This window comes from Calypte anna, chromosome 4 (genome assembly GCF_003957555.1).
Source record: "Calypte anna isolate BGI_N300 chromosome 4, bCalAnn1_v1.p, whole genome shotgun sequence".
Classification (NCBI taxonomy): domain Eukaryota; kingdom Metazoa; phylum Chordata; class Aves; order Apodiformes; family Trochilidae; genus Calypte; species Calypte anna.
In genome coordinates this window covers 16,060,588-16,081,734 of record NC_044247.1, presented here as the reverse complement: position 1 = coordinate 16,081,734, position 21,147 = coordinate 16,060,588, and the positions used below count along the sequence as shown (strand labels likewise).

Here is a 21,147-nt window from a genome sequence, read left to right as displayed (position 1 = left end):
TAAACCAGCAGTTCCCATCACTGAAAGGTCAGAGATGCTGAGGACCTGGCTCAGTGGGTAAAAAGGAAGGGAATGAAAAAAAAAAACCCATCAAGTGGGAAATAACAGCAAAGATGAGAAATCCACCTATTTACACATGCGATAGATTATCCACATCATGCTTCTGACCAGATAAAAGAAATCAATGGCATAAGTGTTTAAAACACTTAAAAATCTATCAAGAGGGTGTCATTCTCTGTACCTCTGCTGAGCAGCAGTGTAACCTTTATTTTTTCAGACAGCCTTTTAATGTGGGGTTGCTCAGGAGGCTGTGTTACAGTCACTGTGCTGAGAATCAAACATCTTAAAAAGCGACCGAAAGCTTTTCCCTGCGGCAGTTTGTCCCCCGGGAGGGACAGATAGGGACTGCTTGTCTGTTTTGTCACTGAGGTGTGCTTCTTCTTCTTCCTCCTCCTCCCCAGGTTGCCTGGTCACTATGAACAATGGCCCAGCTATACTACAAAAAGGTCAACTTCTCCCCGTACAGAGATCGGATCCCACTGCAGATCGTGCGGGCGGAGGCAGAGCTCTCAGCAGAGGAGAAGGCATACCTGAGTGCTGTGGAGAAGGGGGACTATGCCACTGTCAAACATGCCTTGCAAGAGGCAGAGATCTACTACAACATCAACATTAACTGTATGGATCCTCTTGGTCGCAGTGCCCTTTTAATAGCCATAGAGAATGAAAACCTGGAGATCATGGAGCTGCTCCTGAGCCACAGCGTGTACGTGGGGGATGCTCTGCTCTACGCAATACGGAAAGAGGTGGTGGGAGCTGTGGAGCTGCTGCTGAATTACAGGAAGCCAAGTGGTGAAAAACAGGTGAGTTGAGTGTTCCAGTTCAGTTTCAAGCTGTTGTCCTGTGTTAGGGACTGCAGAAAGATGTGCTGTGCAGGAGCCATAGTGTAGCTGTGCAAAGTCCTCAGTGTGGATCATTTAAAGCGATGGAGTCAATGTGGGCAGTCCTGTTTGGATCCTAACTTACCACTCTGAGCAAGCACTGCAGTACTCAGTGTTTTCCATTTCACTCAGTCTTCTTTTCAGTCCTACAGTGCTTGTGGACATAGCAATTCATAGGTTGGTTTATGGATGTAAAGGATTTTGGGGCTGTCTGAATTGCATTACAGTCTGTAAATCCAAACTAGTGTCATGCTCTTGTGCTGATATGAAGTGGAATAGCTTTTCATAAGGAAATCCTGAAAATACACAAGTTTATAAATGACTGTAAGCAAGCATACAGTCTGCTAGATTCAGTACTTAGCCAGAGTGCAGATGTATCATCTTGATCTCCATCTCCAGAGAGCTCTGGTTCAGAAATGCTGAGGCAGGGCATAACATTACAGCATGAGCTAAGCTGCTGTATATCTGACAGTGAACACCTACAACTTGTAGGAAGGATCCTTTGTTACAAAGCCATCAGAGGGTTACATACAAATCTTTGTGAAAGTCTGAATCCTGTCACTGCAACTGACATGCATCACACTGTCCCTAACTTTTTTTTTTCTTGCTTCTTTTCATTTGCAAATACTACTGCCAATAACTAGAGCAGTGTATAGACATTACTGACCACTCAGGTGTTTTGCATGTTCACTGCTTAGAAAAGAACATAGAAAACTTGGATGATCCTTATCCATCAGGCCTCATTTTGAAGTCTACTTGAACACTTCCTCTACGTTGAAAGAAGAAAATTCTTTCTACCAGTCATTCATCCTAGAAAATATTTTCAATGGATAGACCCCCTTAATACACAGATTTTCACTAGTAATTTTATGTAGCCAAAGCAAAAAATATGGATGGACTTTGACAACGTTCATAGCATATATCATCCATAATGGGTGGTTTTAGCACTGAAGAGATGAATCTGTTCTGTCAGACATAAAAATGGAATTGATAACATTAGGTTTTAGTCTGACAAAATGTAAGAAGCAAAATACAGACCATTCCTGGAGAATGAGCTGGTTTTTTCTTGGTGTTTGGGAAAGTCTGAACATCCTTTAGGCCAACAGGACAGAAAGTAGAATAGAAGAGAACTTTTTTTCAGTAGCATGAGGAACTACCAGTAATTATTGCAGATTAATGACAAGTTTCTCCTGAAATGTCATGGAAAGCACGTGATGGGAGTCATGTGGATTTCTGCAAGATCTCTTGAATACCAAAACTTGTTCACTCAAATTCACAGCCTTGCAGACTTAACTGGACAGAGTTCCCTGAAAAAAAGGTCAGTTTATTGCCACTGAATTTCAGGTCCAACATCTCTAGCTCAGTGATATTTGGTAGTGGATCTGTTTCATTTTTCATTGTCTCTGTGCCAGCGTGCAGCTCTCCTTCTGTAGCCAGGTTTGTATCTGCTGTGAAGTTTACAACTTGAAGGAGGACATGTGTGTGGGAGAAGAGATGCAGTGCCAATTTCAGCTTTATTTACAAGGTTTGTTACAAGAGCAGATTTCACCAGCATGTTTTAGACTAGTACTGACTTGATGCAAAATCCTATGTACAAACCATGATTAACTTCTCTGGCTGTGGTTCAGGTTATTCTGTAGGCTGCAGGAAGTATTTCTCAGCAAGAGGGCTGTGGGACTGGACTTCATCTCAGCAGTTTAGCTGCTTGTTCATGCAGCAATGATTATTAACATTTATTTCATGTATGGTGATATAATATCAATTGGAAAGAAGTGCTTATTTAAGCAAATTTGGTTAGATTCTGAACCAAGTTCCTGATGCTAATTCCACACCAGAACTGATACACTCTTTCTCAGGAAGTCCTTTGGGAATCCCATACCTAATTGCTTTCACAAAAAGCACTTGATAAATCTGATTAGCACAGCTTTGTCCTGATCAGCTGCTTCCATGTTCTAAGACATAGAGAACACCTGCTTTTTTGGTAGAGCCATAACAAAAATTCACACTTCATAGAACAGTTTCTGTCTGGCTGAGAAATTTGTAAGGCAGTGTTGCAGCACTTACAGGTGAGCTTTAGGATAATGTATTCATTAAATGTGCACAAGGTTCAGTTTGCCTGAACAAACCTGAGTGAAAGCAGCTTCCTCTTTGTCTGTGCTGTGCCCTGACCAGAAGTCCAGCAGCAGCATCTTCTCTCTCAATACACCACCTTCATCCATCTGAGCCTGGGCACTGTGAAAACCTCCTGGTTCTCATTTTCCTGCTGCCTGCCTCTGATTTGACTCTGTACCAAAGTCTTGTTTCTCTGGCTGCCAGGCATGAAGAGCTGTTCCTATTTGTGTCTGTTCACGTCAGCTCAGTTAATTGTTGTCTTTGCATCTCAGAAGCAGCTGCCTAGCATCACTCAGGATGAGCCATTTGCTGAGCATGTCTCTGCTCCTTCCCACAACCTTATCATCCAGCCACAGCCCTGACTGAAAATGTTAGAGGTTGCTTTATGCCAGAATCTTTTGGGATCCCAATGACTGGATCAAGTTAGCAAAAGATAACCCCAAAACAAAGTGGAAACCTGACCTGCACAGCAGCTTCTGTCCCTTGTGAAAGAGTCTCTAAAAGGTGATGTGTCCTGGGTGCTCCACACTTGAGAGGAAGAGCTCTGCTTTTCCCATCCATAGTGACCTTTCCAGAGAGCAGAAGTAAATAAACTTTCAAACAGAAGTGACCTTTGGTGTGTTCCTTATGTAAGGAGGCTCGGGGTCTCGTTCATGATGTAAGGGACAGGGAGGCACAGATGAAGGGAGCAGGCAGCAGAGATGTTTGTGTCCTGTTATTAAGTGAGCACAGGCAGTCATTATTCTGCAAACCTTTGCCAGACTGCTGCTAAAGTGCCATTTACTGAAAATACCCTGACAATGGCAGGGGTAAATCATAGGCAGTAACTATAACAACACTGCAGCCCTGAGCATAAGGGGGGGGGGTCTCAGGAGAGGAAGAAATTGCTCTGTTTACATGTGAAGCACATGAGAGCCAGGAGCATGAACCACTTCTCTCTAAAGGCTGCTACAAAGCACATGATAGATGAGTGTGCAGAACAGTGATGTGTTCAAGTTGATCTGGTTCCTTTTAGGTTTATCTCCAAACAAGGCTTGTGGGCTTTTTTAAGAACTTAAAATTTCCCCTGCAATCTATTCTTCCCGGTCTTGACATCTTCCAACCATGCTTTTGTGCACTGCTCTGGGAGTCTCTTGCTAAAAAGCTGAGGTTCTCAGAAAGCTTCACCAGTCACAGCCAGGGTAGCTCTGTCAGTGTGTGAAGTGTTGTCCGGAATGGGATGGGAGATGCCTTGGTGCAGAGGAAGTGGAGCCCCAGGCTGGGACACTGCAGTGTAGGTGGGAGCTTTGCTGACCTCAGCGGGATGTGCTCTGGACTTGGCACAGTACTAAGAGCTGAATTATCAGGGAAATAAAGGAAAATTTAATTACCTACTCAAAATAGATTTAAGTAACAAAAGAGCTTTCCTCGTTCTGTAGTTTTTCCAAGTTCACTTGTTATTTTCAAATGTTACATAATTTACTCCAACTAATCCTCCAAGCTTTTTTTAAAAAACATAATTCACTTGGGCTGGTCACTTTATATTGCTGATTGCTCACTTTGATCACAGGACAGTTTGTTTTTTTCCCTCAATAGATGACAGACATTTGAGAAGCAAGAATATTTGTTTGCAAATATTAAGAGGAAGGGACAAAACTAACATTGATGGCATCTGGATGGTATGCAGGCATTGCCTTTCCTGCAGAGATTTTTAGTCAGGAAAGAAAAAGTGGGCATGATCTGATGCTCTGATAGTGATTGTTTGCTTTTCAGGACAGTGAAGAGGCTGATACTGTACTGCATAGTGTCAGGAGAGAAGGCTACACGTGTGGCAGACTGCTTGGCATGGCAGTCCATGCTCAGGGCTGCCACATGATGCCTGTCATGTTATTTAAGTAAGACAACAAACCAGTGAATAATCATCAAAGAGGAGGGCTAGGTTAGAATTAGTAACAAGCAGCACTCCCAGATGCTTATTGCCTTTAGGTTTATTGAGTCAGGAGGCTCATCTCTGCTGGGGTTAAACTGCAAAATCATCTGTGCACAGGACGGGTCCAATACACACAATGACAGAACAACATTTTGTTCTGTTCTGTGGGTACACACCAAGACCAGAGATCTGGCTGGGGTCCTACAGGATTGCACTTAACAGGGAACTTGCCATTATTTATTTTTTTGATCCATTACTACCCCAGGAGCAAGGTTTTGTATATAAGAAGCCCGTTGAACAAAATCTCTTACTGGATAAGGTTTCCTGCGTACCAAACTATTCAGTCTTTAAGCATATTTTTTCCTACAAGTCATAGCAGATTTATTTTCTTTTACTGTACAAACATCAGTCCAGTGGGTTATGTTTTCAGCCAGGCTGGAGCCTGCTCCTCAGCTGCATTAGTGGAAAGCAGGACATGTATATTTGACAGCTCACATTTTCCTACATATTCACTTCACTTTCTATTTATCATTAGTAACAGTTGTGCCTTCCTGAAGTGGTTTCTGCAGCACAGCAGACACAGTTTGTGCTGACTGCTGAGCCTTCATCCTGTTCTTTAAGAAGCTGTAGTCAGTCAGCTGAACTCCTCCACCTTCACAGTGTACCCAGAAGCACCTTTACAGGGAGCTGTTTTCTTCACAGCAATCAAGAGCTGACATCAAATGTTTACAAAGGGATGGTACCAGCATCTCTCTGGTATCTGCCAAAATTAGTGATTTGCTTATGGCAGATGGCTCCAAATTAATCTGATTCACAGATGGGACTACAAATGCAATTCCTCAATAGTGAGAATAAAAAGAGAAGGGATCTCTGTATTTATGGCTGTGATTGTTTTTTTAAATGGTCCAAAGGCCTTCATGAGAACTGATGAGGTACCTGTCCATATATCTTCCAAAAGGAGCTTTAAAAGCTTTATAGAAAGAAACCCTGGAAGGATGTGCTTGTGAAGAGGAAACTAGAGAGAAAAAAGGGAAGTTTTCAGTCTTAGTTGCTAATCCTCAGGCACTGCTGCTGAAAGGTTGCTGCACTCAATAGCATTAACAAATATAAAATTTCACCTCAAAAATCCTCTTTCAGATGAGCTGAGTGAGAATCTGCTTTAGTCTTTATGTAAATATTATAGATGAGCTTTTAACTTTATTTTACGAACTTTTATGGATGAGTCTTTTGTGAGCCAGAAATTATTTGTTGCATTAAACCATTTATTCTTGCCCAAATCCAGTAACTTTCTTGATACAATGAGGTTTAGCTTCCTTTTTCCTCCTCACACTTTGTTCTGTATGCAGTCTGGTACAAAGTTGAGCTCTTACCACCAAACAGCCCTTGATTTCTGCACACTTGCTGGTACTTATTAGATGTTCAAGCTCATTGCTAGCATTTCCAGCCCTGTGCTCTCACTGCCAGGACTTTTTGGGGAAGTCAGATGTCTCAGGACATACAAGCCAGATTCTGCAGGCAATTAGAGGGGAGTCTTAGAAGCAGCTGATGGACCTCAAGCCCTGGCTGCAGTGGTTCCTGTGGATCTGTCTCAGCTGTAGGTAAAGCCCACAGAGGTACCTTGCAGCAGGTCCAGAGGAACTGGGGTTTGTAGCTGTGAGAATTGTTATTCTGTCTCCTTCAGCAAAAGGTTTATTTTTCCTCTGGAGCTGAAGGAGAGATTTGTAGACTTGCCAGCTGAAATGCTAAGCCTTGCAGCAAGCACTACCTCCTCACTTACAAGTTAAGGATTGGTGTGGAGAGATCACTCACAATGCAGGCTGTCCAAACTCTTGCTGATGTGGTGATTGTAGGTGTTATCTTTTTTCTGGAATATCAGGGATGAGGTGGTGCCAGCAAACTTCACACAGAGGTGTGAAGTACAACAGAGTGATCAAAGCAAGCTCAAAGAGCAAGGCTCTGCACAGCCCTTCTGCAGTGTTAACCATGGCATAGCAGCAGTATTGGTGTTCTTCCTGGAGTTAAACAAGTTCAGCTGACTCAGGAAGGTGCTGCTGAAACCAGGGCATCTGGAACAAGGACAGGCATGACCTGTTCTTACTGAGTTCTTGCTATTGAGCACTGTGACAGAGAGGGTAACAGGCTGGTGGGTCTGACAGTACAGGTGCTGTGTCCTTTGGTAGGAGTCAAAGCATTCATTTCCATGTTGGAATGAGAGGTTCAAAGTGACAAGGGAAGGCTGAACCTGGTTAGATACACTCAGAGCAAGAGCAGGCTCTGAAGAAGAGAAGCAGCTGAGAAAACCTGGTCACAAGTTCTCAGGATGAGAATATTTGAAAGGCACAACAAGGAAGAAAGAGTGTGTCTGAAAACAGAAAACTGCTCCAAAGGCTCTGCTAGCATCCAAGCTTTTCATTATTTTTATTGATGCAGTAATAATTCACAGCTATAGTTAACATGCCTTTGACACTGGTGGCTGCCTTCAAAATGAATTCCATCTAATTAAACTAAACAACAGAGAAATCAAAGACCACTTCAGTTAATGATTGCATTTAACCAGGAGCTTCTCCCCCAACCCCTTTCCCCAAATAAGCTGAAATCTATGAAAAGGAGGCATGAGGCAAAACCTGGGTGATATCTCATAGACCTAATGAGTAGGATCAGGGTGAGGGCTGCTCTGCCAGCTACCAGACGTCTGACAGAGGCAAATAAGTCCCTGGCTCCTTCTCCTTGGGCCAACAGAAATTCTGTTCTTAGTTCCGAGGAGAGGTGGTGGGGCTCAGGCCAAGAATTGCATCACAGCATGCACAAACATGTCATGCTTGTAATTTAACATATAAATAGGTGGAGAAGTCAGGAACGTGCTGTTCCATGAAGTGCTTCCCCAGGAATGATCATCATTCATTTGTGGGAGGGATCTGAGCTCTTGCCTGTGTTCAGTGCATTTTCAGGCTGGAGTGATGGGCACATGGGATCCAGCTGGGTGGACTGCCAGTAACCAAATTTTGTAAGGGGGGGATGTGAAATCCTGTTTGTGTTCCTTTTGGTGACTCTATGGTGTCTCTTAAGGTGTTAAGTTTCAAAAAAAAAAAGCATAATTGATTTCATTACCTACCCATCCCCATGAATGGGCACAACAGCTGCAATGCATTTTCCGAGGGAAATTTCTTTGTGTGGGGAGATTGAACATAACAAATCAGACTCCTCTGAAACAAAGCTTTGGGATACATTAAAAAGTGTAGGAGTCCCCTAATCCTTTTCTGGGCTGCTGAAAAAAAACCACAACCCAAAGCCTGTCGTTGGGTTTGCAAAGTAGAATGGCAGCTTCCCAGCTTTGTCCCTGTGGTGGGCAGTCTGGTGGTGAAAACAGGGCAGGGAGGTGGATCCAAAAGGCACTGCCCAAGATCAAGGTGCTCCCTGCTCCCCTCTGCATTGTTACAGGAAGAAAAGGCTGTAATCCAAGGTCTGTGCTCTGACATTGCCTTGGGAAAACTCTTTGGGAAGCTGCCCAAGCCTGGGAGAAGCTCAGGATCACTCACATGCATCATTGGTACTTAACTCATGGGAGTGCAGAGGGCTTGTGTGCCCCACTTAGACACTCTTCAGGCAGACAGATGATGAGTTAGAGACAGCCTCTGAAGCATGAGGAGCAGATCATTAGAGAGATGTTTTGAGCTATTCAGGATTAGAAATAAAGGAAGTCACTGGCTAAGTGATAATAAAAGAAAGATGACAGCCACACTCATTTTACTCATGTGAGACGCTGCCACCTGTCTATATTGTCAGTTCTTCACTACTGCAAACTCTGGGGCCTTAACCAAGCAGACACTGAGGCTTCTGAAATGTGTTAAGAACGATGCCAAAAGCACAACTTAGTAGTCAAAAAGGGGAGAAACCACAGCCTCCTGCTTTGTGAGCACCAAGATAGGTTTTGTGCAACATCTCCCAGCACTGGGCTGGCACCAGCTGCAGTCATGCTCCTCTCTGTGATGGTGTCTGAGCATCCAATCTGATTATTTTCTTTTTTGTTTGTTTTGAAGGAATGTGATTGAATAGGAACACAACTCCACCTCTCCCAAGCAAAAAGCCCTCCCTCTTCAGACCCTGTTAGCAATGTATTGCCTCACCTAAACTTAATGAAGCATCTCTCACCCGCACGCAGTCATAAATTACAGGAAATGGGGACATTTTGTGTACAAAGATGACATAAAAGGCTATAGATAGCATGATTATTAGCCTATATTAGCACATCTTGTCCTTGTTGCCACTAAGAATAGAAAATACAGATACCAGATAAACTGAATCAAAAAGATGGACAGCTCTTCCCTCCCAGAATAAATCCTGGAAGTCATTAGAAAAACAATAGCCATAATTTAAAAAAGATTACCTTGAAGACAGAGCCTGAAATTTCCAGCTAACCACAAGCTTTATTTCAACAGGACTGGGGGCTGGGGAAAGCTTCTCCATAAAATGAAAAAGTATCTAAGGTTCAGTGATAGTTAAGGAATTTATAGGAACGGATTAAGCTCTTTAACAAGAGCACATTTCCAAACTTAAAAGCAACACTAATAATTGGTAGGGCTTAGTCTTTATTTTTACCCAATGAGCAGCTCCTATCACAGATTAACTCTGAAAATGGTAGTGAGGGTGGAAAAATGTCCCAACAGCATTTTAGGTTTGCAGAGGGGGAAAACCCCCAACTTCAGGCATACATAAACTCATCTGCCTGTCCACACTGGAGGAGACAATTGTGTCACTGGTGTCAGCAACACAGGACTGACACCTGAGCTGGTATCAGAAGGTCTCAGGGTACAGATCCAGCAAGCAGCCAGGGGATGTGCATTTTGGCAAGGCTTTGGTAGATCCATAGCGTGCTGTGAGCCAGGTTCTGATGTCATTTGTGCCACTCTTGCAGCTTTCTTAATATCTAATCTGTAACAAGCCCAAATTTTTGTGTGACTGGACAAGTCTGATCAGTCAGTTTAGCCCCAGGCTGTGTAAGCATGTGATAAAACCATGATGTGATAAACCCAAGATGACCACTTGATAGCTGGTCATATCAGAGAGGTGATGTGACAGGACATGCCAGTTGTGACTGCAGGGAGCTTCCCAACCATTCTGACAGATGAGAAGTCATAACCAGGAGAGGGTGCAATTGCTTATGGTACAACACTGGTCTGACATCTCCAGACACCACCAGGCACTCTCACCCCTCTTCCTGCTGCATTCATAGGTCTTAGCTAAAGCAAGGCACAGGAATTCAGGGCAAAGCAGACCTCTAGAGTGCACTTCATTTAAATACAGGCAGTTCAAAAACAAGCTAAAACAGCATCCCCCTGTGACCTGGAGAACAAACTCCACAGTGACTGCTCTCTTGCTTCATTTCATCATCAAATGTCTCATCTTATTTCCTCCACCCACATCAGAAAGGGAGCCAGGCTGAGAGGAGAGGGTGCTCTGTCTGCAATAAGCTGCCATAGGCCATTTAAATGCGTATCTGCAAACCCCTTTCCTTCTGAAGGCTTCGCTCCCAATTCTTTTTTTAATCTCCAACAAAAGAAGTTATTATGTAGCAGCAGCCACAAATGGTGACATCTTTTGACAGTCTTTCTGGCTGTGCTGCATTTCCTCAACACATGGCTGAGCACAACAAGCTCTGATGCAGTTCTGCCACTGTCAAACACAGCAGGCTTCAGGTTAGCTCTGAAAACTAATCCCTTGGGTCTACCTCTATTTTTAAATACAGATAAGAAGCCAAAATAAAACTTGGTGGAATCTAGAGCAGATACATCTATTTTGTCTTTGTTTATTGGTTACAGAGAAAAAGGCTTGGTTATAGAGGTATCAAATCTAATTTTCTACATTATTTCAGTAGTAATGCATTATATCATGCAATTTTTTTCTTCAAAGATACCTATTTCAGTGCTAACACATGCCATCTGGTAACCTTGCATCAGCATTTGGCTTTCTAAAAGGCACTAAAAGGTACTAATTTTCACTGTTTTGCAGTATCAATCTGATGGGCAGAGACATTATTTGCCTTTACAGGCATGTAAGTCCCTAAGCAGATTTTAGACCAGAAGGAGCCTTTCCTTCAGCTGGATGCTCTGGGACAGCTGCATTGAAATCTCTGGGATACTTCAGTAACAGCAGAGCTTGCCCAAAGGTACATCAATAACCAGGTGTGCTTATACCAGAGTTACCAGTTTGTTCATAACCTGTACAAAAGCCCTTAAAGCACAATTTTTCCTTCTCCATTTCTGTTGTTCATTCAGTTTCATTAACCAAATTACATCTTTCATTCAATGAACTGCTCAGAGAATAACCAACCTCCCTATTAATATCTCTACTGTCATCACACTCATACAAGATGTCTCAAGGAATCTCTGATTAAGATACTCAGTTACTGAAATCCCTTGAAAAGAATTTTTAAATTTATAGAAGCATGGAACAATTTTTTCTAGCAAAAGCAAACAAGTGCCCACTTGAGAGAGATTGTTTATGGGGTTAGGCAAGGAGCAGGATTCAATTGGTCAAGCCAGTCACAATATGGAATTTTTTTCAAGACCCTTGCACTGGTAAGGTGGCTGATGTGCAGAGTAGCAACACTGACTGTCCCTCATGCACTATTTATAGAGCTGCAGCAAAAAGTACCACAGGACTGTGACTCTGAACAAAAATCAGTCACTACTAAAGCAGCTCCTGACCACCAAGCCTCACACTAAATTATTGTAGGACAAAATCATCTTTGTAAAGTGACAGAAATGGGCTATGCCCTTTGCCACACAGCAAAAAAACCTAGAACTAGGAAATCTTTGCTCAGTGAGTTGCCCAGGCTTCCATTTCTGCAAGTGTCACATCTGAGATTTTCCAGTGAAGTTGCAGGAGTTTGTTTTGTTGAGTAAAACGTTGTTTTGGCAAATCAAAACTCTTTTCTAACATAGAGTTGTATCAAAAGGTTATACAAGCTGAAAATACTGCACGTTAATATATTAATATGGTTATACTTGCAATTTATTACACTGATCCAGGTGAGGTGCTGGTTTATGGAAGAGAGATAGCTTGGCAATGGGGCAGTTCCACCTGTAACTGGTAAAAATATGTTATTTTCAAGAAAAAGTGGTGGCATTCTCAGTGCCAGACAGGAGGCGTATGCAGACTGCCTCTGGCCCTAGAAGGTTACAGTAAGAGGTTAGCAAAATTAAGCAGGTAAAGGATTTTGTATTTAGACTTTTCTTCACTTTCTTGAGTGTCTCTTTTCAGTTCAGGACTGAAGCCCTGCAGGGTGATCTGGGGAGACTGCAGCTGTGAGACCCAGGAGAGACCTGAACATGAAAGGAGACTTAATGTCTGGTAGGGTTCCCAGACCATAAGCAGGAGAACTGTCAGTACAGAGGAGCAGAAGAATATAAGAGTGAGACAGAAACAGAAAACCACCCCCAAATAGTCATTAGAGCCAAACTCCTTTCTGCAGAGCTGCACTTGACTGGCAGGTTCCTTTGCTGCAGAACAGCTCCTTTCACCTACTTGTCCTTTTTTCTCTGCATAAAGATACTGTAGAAACACCATAGCTTGCTTGGAAATCTTGCAGTGCTTAAACCTGGATATTATCTTCCATGGTCCAAAAAGGCAAAAGATGCATTAGTGTTGGTTTTTCAGTTTGGTTGAGGAGCATGGTTTGGGGCTGAATCTCCTTAACGCCCCTGTCTGCTGCACTTCAGTCCCCATTGCTGCGCAGCCTTGGAGCACTTGAGCAGGGGTTGATTTTATGCATTACTAAACCAGAGCATGAGCTCCAGGGGCTCTGATAAACCAGACTAGATGAAGTCTAATGTAAAACTCCTGGGAGACCTGCAAGAAAACCACTGGGTCTTCCGTGCCAGGTTTTTTTTGCTCTGTAGCCCTGCTCTCCTTCAGGTGCACTAGTTAGTAACATAAGCAGAGATTCCTGCTCTTTCTATCCAGAGCTTCTTCCCAGCAGTGCACTATTTACTGAAAAACTTGTTTTGCCATTCAGAGCAGAGCTTAGCTGCACTAAGGAGTGTTCTTTTTTGTGAGCTAATCCTCCAGTTCCTTCTTCTTTAAAAAAAAAAAATCAAGCTTTTTTCTGCCCCCTGCCTCCTTTTTAAATAGCAGAGATTTTTCATTCACTGCAGTATCATTCGAGAAGCAGCAGCACAGTGCTAAGAAGCCTCCCTCTGTAAGGACTGGGTCTAGAAAGATGGTAACAAGCATTCAGTCACTTCTTGTTAATGGTAGCCTTAATTTCTTAAGTTAATTTCTTGCCAAGATGAAATACAAGCAAGGCACGTGCTCCTATGCAAGTGGTGACAATAAGGTTCTGAAGGACTCGGCTTAACAGCTTGTGTCAGGTGATGAGGTTAATGGAAAAGAATTTGTTATTCAGGTCACTTAATGAAAATAACTTTGGAAGAGCTTAGCAGAGCCCTTGGGGTGGAATAATTTATTCCTCTTCTGCTTCCATCACTGTAAATTAACCCAAGATATAGAAGAAGCTGATCTAAAACAGAAACTCAACCTGTCAAAGCGATGCAGGAGGAACATCAGCAATTACAGCGCGTTGTTGTCATCTCTGCTGCCCCTCCAGTGCTCCTCTGTAGAGCACAGCCTTCACAGCAAAGGCTTGCTGTGCACAGCCCCATCTCTAAAACAAGGCTGTTTACCAAGATGTAGGTTATCACAACACTGTACAAGGAGACAACAAAAATACTCATCACAACACAGAATCTTGAGGCAACGCAGGGTCCTCGGGTCGGTCAGGCAGAGCAGAGAGAAGCCACAGCAGCCACCATTTGCATGCTTCCTGCTCTCTGTTTTGCTGGTTTGTTTTGCTGCTCAGCTATAACCAGAAATAAGCTTTAGCTCCTGTGATGTGAGGCCTTATGCTGATCCCCAGGGAGCCTCTGTCTTTGCAGCACCATTTCTCTCTTTCCTTAGCCCTTAATGAAAGCTCTGCCCAAGAAAACAGTGTCAACATACCACCTGCCTGAGTCCTAGCAAAGTAATGCTCCATTTCTGGAGCTTGTGATACAAGCCAGAGTAAGGGATACCCTCACTTTGATCCCAAACCTTGAGACAACCATTTTGACAATCCCAGATCTAGATCCTAGATCCAGATTAGAAACCCTCTGGAGCAGACAAGATGAGCCCTGTCCCCACCTGTAACATTACTACCTTGTCTGCAAGTGTTCATTTCATATTCTGAGCAACATGAATGCCTCATCTGTGTAAAGCTGAAAATCCTTTTCACACCCCAGGTACAATAACTTCCATACAGAAAAACAAGATTAAACTTGACAGCAATTGGAGTGATAGAGGGGGAAAGCGTTCTTCCTTTGAGGCAGAGACTCTGAATACAGCAGTGACTGACTGAAAAAGGAGGAGAAGAAAGATCAATGCAGTTTCTGAAGCAGCAGGGCTTAAAAAGAAAAAAAAGCCTCTAAGAAAGAAAAAAGAAAAACAAGCACCTTTCTCCTGACATTTAACAAACTACCTCGACAAGCTAAGCAAAGGAAAAGAAAGTCAATGATCTTACAAAGAGAGCTGAGTTTGGCTGTTTGTTAATAGATACCTTAAAATACATTCACCCAACCTTGCTAAGAGGCACCAAGCCCTCCATGACCCTCTGCAGATCCTCAGGACCATTCCCTCTGCTTCCCAAGAGCTGTATTTATAGGCTCCCTCCCAGCTGCCTCTGTAGGGCCTATCCTTGTTGGCAAACCCTGGTTCCACCTCTGGGGGTGCAGGCTGGAGGGGTTTAACTCCCTGTGTGCCACATGCAGGGTATCAGGCTTGTATAATTCCCCAAAATCCCTCCAGCCAGCCAGTGAGCCCTGCTCCAGTATTGACCCTCCATCTCCAGGTGGTGCCAACCTTTGGGAGAGTGTTGTGTGTTGAGCAAGCTGCAGGTGGGTCCTGTAGAGGTTTATTCATCAACTATAACCCAGGAATTGAGCTCTTGAGGTCTGTTAAGGCATTTAACTCCCAAGGAACTCAGCTCCAGTGCTTGGAGGGGTCTCACAACCACCCTCAGGTCTGTCCTGCAGAAGGATTTCTATCTAACCCATTACCTCACACTACTTTATCACTGCTTTACTTTGGGCTTTTTGCAGACTGAGTAATGTTTCCTGTCATTAGGACCCGGTGCCAATAGTTTTCTCCGAAACACCCCTGACATTTGCAAGGGGAAGCAGGCCCACTGTTCACCAAAACCAGCAATCACCCCTGGAGCAGCAGGATGGCAGCTGCCAGGGCAGGAGTGGTGGGCACAGAGAGTGCAGTGTGCCTGAGTCATGATTAACACACAACAAAGAGAGCTGCCCGCCCTGCAGATGGAAACACACTGTGTGCTTGGGATGTAAGAGCATTTTGGTCTAATTTTGCACTCTGCATATAGTAATAAGACACACCAGGGTGTGCATTAAGCTCATCTTTTGAGAAGTGCAACAGTAGCCGAATAATGCACACCCTGGAGTGTCTTATTTGTAGTGGACGATGGCTCATTAATTTTACATTTAATTTTTTTTGAAAGCCATTAAAAAAAAAAAAGCAAAAAACAAACCAGAAAACAAATCTATTCTGAGGGCAGTTATGTAATGTATCCTTCCACTCAAAAGTATTTTCAAATAAAAACAAGCTTTACTCAACTGCTGACCAGCGTTTGGTTTGGTTTGGTTTGGTTTGGTTTGTGTAGGGTGTACTATAAGCAGGTTCTTGACCTGCTAATGCAGATCTACAATTCACGTAATGATAGTTATGGAATTTATCCAGTGCTCACTCTTCTCTAGACTTTCTTTTCTTTTTCTGTACTCACACGGCCCTTCTTGTGGCCTTTTTTTCCTACAAAAGTTTGCCTTTTGCTGTATGAACCAATACCCACTTTAGAATAAAGCGTTCAGTTGGGGATGTGACTGACTTTTACACCAGACTGATGACAGAATGGTCAGAGGCAAGTGGCTCCAGAGGCAAAGAGGGATAATTTGGGGGGAAATGGTTTTGCTAGAAGAGCAATTTGTGTGCAGGGATGGATACAGCAGGATTTAAAGAACAGAGGGTGTGATAAAAACTCCGTTTTGTTATGCCATCACTTCAAAAGCAGGAAGGAGGGACATGTGAATTCTGCTGTTCCACATGAAATATGACCATGGTTTGTCCCTTCATGTAGGTTCCAACGTTGATGATGGACACCCAGTTTTCAGAATTCACTCCAGACATCACCCCGATAATGCTGGCGGCTCATACCAACAACTATGAAATCATCAAACTGCTTGTCCAAAGACGGGTTACAATTCCACGCCCACACCAGATCAGGTGCAACTGTGTGGAATGTGTCTCCAGTTCAGAGGTGGACAGCCTGAGGCATTCCAGGTCAAGGCTGAACATCTACAAAGCCTTAGCCAGCCCTTCCTTGATTGCCTTATCAAGTGAGGACCCCATCTTGACGGCTTTCCGGCTGGGCTGGGAGCTGAAGGAGCTCAGCAAAGTGGAAAATGAGTTCAAGGCAGAGTATGAAGAGCTCTCACAGCAGTGCAAACGTTTTGCTAAGGACCTTCTGGACCAAGCACGGAGTTCCCGGGAACTGGAGATCATTCTCAATCACAGAGATGATCAAAGTGAAGAACTGGATCCCCAGAAATGTCATGATTTGGCAAAGCTAAAGGTAGCAATAAAGTATCACCAGAAAGAGGTAAGAGTCATCTGAATGGGAAGGTGTGTGAAGGCTTTGTGTGGGGGGTAAAATGATTAATTTCTGTTGTCTCTGGTTTTGTTCAGGGTTGGAATGAGTGGAGAAGCATGTGCAGATGGGTTGGTCACCAAGCAGGAGGTTCAGTGCCCTTTGGTGGCAATGTGAATCTGATGATATTTGAGGGCAACAGGACTGGGATTTGCTGCACTGGGTTGTGGCTTCTAAAGCACCAATACTTCCAGTTTCAAAGATGCTTGAACCACATTGCATTGCAACTCATTCCCCTGCATAAAACAGAGCTCAGAGATCTCCAGGCTTGTTAGCTCTGAAAGCTTTTCCCATCAGCTGCTTTAGCACAGGAATAGAAAGCTAGAAGGTGTTGCTTGGCTCAGGAAGGTCTTGACTGCAGGAAATAATATAATACACAATTTACTTTCTCCAGCCATCAAACACCCATTCAACACTAACTCATCAGGGTCAGAGAAACAGCAGCAGCAAAAGAAAGCAGGAGGGATCAATAGCACTCTCCCTGTCCCAGGGCTCCACATTATCACAGTCTGGTTAGATGAAAATGCTCATGTGATGCTAGCAAAGTATATCATGTCATGTGAGTATTTCTTCACACCTGAGACACCTCAGGTCATTTCTTGCTCCTTGATTCATCCATGCTTTAGGAAAAGAGAAGCAGTTTGCAGAATATCACAGTCCTGCCCATAGTATCCAAAAGGAAGGACTCACTTCAGGTGAAGGGCACAGAGCCTTTGAGAAGCCCTGCAAATCCAGAGATTTATAAGTTGATTCAGTAAAGGCCATGAACCCAAGGAGAATGCTGACAACAGTTTCATTAGTTGGCTCTGGATTTTCTTTCTCTTTCCAAACCTGGACAGAATTTAGTACATTACATATACTGTTGGCCAATCATGTTCTGGGTTATCTGAAGGAGGAATTTAGCTTGCTTGAGGAACTGAATTGCAATGTCTCTTATATTTTTCTGTGTCTAGAGGGTGACAGGAGTGGTGGAGTAGCCACATTACTCTGTTCCCTGTCTGCACCATATTTGATGCTTTGTTTTTTCCACTGACCCAGATGAGGACAACCTAAAAGGACACATTCCACCTCCCTTAATGGCTGCTGACAGTGTCATCTGAGATACAGGAGTCCAGAACTGAAAGGTGCAGATTTTCCTTTCTGCCCCGTGGTCTGTTCCACCTCTGGGGTATCAGCCCCATGATGCAATAAGCTGGAGCCTCAAACTTCTGGGATCAGGCACATGGCCCCTTACTGCTCTTGCTGGGCTACTCCACTGCCTTCATGCCAGGTTGTGGTTTTTATATGGCAGAGTTAGGTAACACCCAAAGTGAACTTTAGGGACATGAACAAGTAGTGAAGAATTAATCTGGAGAAGAGTACATCAGGTCAAATATTCTTGAATCTAAGAAACTCTCCTTCTGTGGGTTTTTTTACTGGCCTGATCACCACAGGCTCAGCACCCACATCCCCCCCTCAGGATGCTGCTGGCACTGCTGACTTCAGTGGCTGGGCAGAGCTCAGATGGTGCAATCCAGCATCAACCCATGGCTGCCCTTAGCTTGAGTTCACATCCAGAGACTGCAAAGCTGAAGGAGTTAATTTGAAATATAGTGCTAACAGTCCTGAAGCTCTTCTATTTTAAAGTAACAATTTTTTAATCTTTGCTTGCTTGCTTGCCAGTTTTTCTCTCTCTCTTTTTTTTTTTTTTGAGGCATATTTGACTGAATTCCAAGCATATGAACCAGTTCCATGTTTTGTGACATACTCATGACAGCTCCAGCATATAAATGATAGCAAATATCCTCCCTGCTGCCAGCTAAAGTCAGTGCTGTTTCCAGGTAGAATATGGGTGGGCAGGGATGGAATGAATGAGCTTGGGGAAACAGCTCTACTGAACCCCCTCATCCTACCTGGTTCTGCACAGATACCTGATGCCTCCTGAAGGACAGTGTTTATGTGCAACAAAATGCTGCGGGGATTTTCTTATCCAGGTAACTAGGCCAAAACATGACACCAAGCAAGATTCAAATGTCACTGCCAGCTTCTGAAAACAAACAAAAAAAAGAGTAGGAATGTTTGTCAGGGAGACACTGAGAAATGGCTTTTAATCATTAATGAACATCAGACTTGAGAAAATTTTTGTGGGGACAGGAAGGAAAAGAGGAATACATTTGGTTTCATGAAAGTTCTGCAGAGAGAAAGAGCAGGCTTTTTAAAAGTAGATCATCTTGTTCTGCAGAAGCTTTTTATGTCTTAACATTAAATGGGTTGGATGGAGAAGCTTTTTACATCTTCATGTTGATAAAGTTACAAGTCAAATCTCTAGTAGCCTAAGATGAAAATCCAAAGTGGATCTTAGTTATTTTCTGTAAATTGTTACCACAGTTATTAATTTTTTATATTCAGCATAAAGAGTCACAGAATCATAGAATTTTCAGGGTTGGAAGGTACCTTTATTTATTTCCAACCCCCCTGCCATGTTCAGGGTCACCTCCCACCAGCTCAGGTTGCTCAGAGCCCCATCCAGCCTGGACTTCAAAACTTCCAGGGATGGGGCTTCCACCACCCCTCTGGGCAGCCTGTGCCAGGGTCTCACCACCCTCATGGGCAACAACTTCTTCCTAACATCCAATCTAAATCTCCCCCCCTCCACTTTGAATCCATTCCCCCACTCCTAGAATGTGTAAGCCAAAATTTTAGACTAAACTGCTAGATAAACTTCCTGCATTTATGTTTTCTTTTGTAATGAAATAAACCTCAAATTTTTCACCCCCAAATGTAAAAAGATTCCATTCAGGTTAACCCTGCAGGTAAATTCAAGGTTCTTTCTAGAGAAATTAAGAGGGAATTGGTAAAGAGAGCATTGCTTTAGGGTGTCAGGGTGGCCCTTCTTGTGGGGAGTAGATCTCAAAGTTACTTTTTCTTTGTACCAGCATAAGTGATCTAGAAATTCAAGAATCCTCTTCACCAGACACATAATTGGGTGTTTTTTTCTCCAAGACATTTCTGATGAACCCACCATCCCTTTTTTTTACCCTTCCTCATTGTACTCCCATAATGAGGAGCAGGTTCTGGTTTGTCCCTGCTACAGAGAAGTAACAGCCTCAGATTTCTAGTGCAGGTCAATGATCTTCAGTGTGGAACAAACAGGACTGGAAGGAATCTTGATGGGAAAAGCTAGACAGCTGTGGGCAGTTCTTGCTCCAAAAGCTTGTTAAAGCTGGTTAGGCTGCTAAATACACAAGTAAGTAGTACAGAGAATAATCTGGTTAACTGCCTGAATCCTGTTGGAGATAGACACTCATCTTCCTGAGACATTCTGAAATGCCACTGCTGAATGAGCTGCATTGGCACCTATCTGCTGGAGAAAAATCTCATCTTGCATGTCCAGTTTTATCAAAAAATTGGCAACCATCCCTGCCACAGACACCAACCCCTGTTCTCTGCACTGAGCCCAGTAAATATACTCATGGTATACACAGCTTCATCTTTTGAGCTGTCCTGAGAGTCTCAGCCTTCACCCTTTCAACTGGAGGAGGGCTGGATGAGCAAGGGGAAACACCTCAGTCCTACCTCCCAGCCTCATCACAAAGGCTCCACCTCACCCTGTGTCCCCAGGTAAATCCCCTCCCAGTGTATTTCTGCCTCAGGTGGTTTTGTCTTTACAAGGGTAGAAAAATCTCCCTTTTTTTTTTTTTTTTTTTTTTTTTAAGCTTGTTTTGGTTTTTTGTTCCAACAAAAAAGCCTGGGGGCACAAGTTTTGATTTCTCCCAAACATTACACATGTAAAGCATGTTACAAACTGACAAATGTCTTGCTCATGAGGGGGAAAACCTTTTTCCTTTGGAGGCGGGCCAAGACTATGGAAAAGAAATTTCTTGCTTTTCAAGTTTGTTTTTAATAAGCCCGTATATCCTAGAAGGTAAATTACTGTTTATGCAGAAGGAAAAAAAATTCAATTATACAGGAAAGATTCAAATGTTCCCTAAGGTAGCTTTGTACTATATTTTACAGTAGCAAATGTTAAAACCATACTGTGCAATGTTCACAAACTCCCTCTCCATCTCATCTGAAGTGCAGAACAGTTGTGTCCTCAGTTTACAAAAGGGCCCTGGTGATTTCTTCAGTGGATGGGAAGGATTTAACAGTTGTGATTGCAGTTTGCATGGCAGTCACAAAAAAATACTGGGAAACAATGAGGGCAGCTCCAGTACACTGCAAAATATGTGAGTTTGATCCAGCACAGACTTACCAGCTTTCTCCAAGTCCACTTTCAGAGGAATTATTTTTGTAGGATCACAAGAATTCATGGTCTAAGGGACAAGCAGGCTTTTCAGAAATGCTCTGCAGTACATGGCATTTGTCTCCATATTATTACTTTTCAAGTTCTTCATGACTAATTCTGGAAGGAGAAAGGTGCTGAAAACTTTCTACAAAAAGGCAGAGCTCAGCTG

At 43.2% G+C, this 21,147-nt stretch overlaps 1 protein-coding gene across 1 annotated transcript in view; it reads left to right on the top strand.

Moving 5' to 3' along the window:
- Window positions 1-482: 482 nt before the first annotated feature.
- TRPC5 (transient receptor potential cation channel subfamily C member 5) overlaps window positions 483-21,147 on the top strand; it is a 60,295-nt gene continuing 39,630 nt past the window's right edge. Inside the window, exons 1-2 of the mRNA XM_008493608.2 lie at window positions 483-860; window positions 16,142-16,663. Of these exons, the coding sequence (XP_008491830.2) occupies window positions 483-860; window positions 16,142-16,663 (900 nt within the window). The remainder of the gene's footprint in view (window positions 861-16,141; window positions 16,664-21,147) is intronic.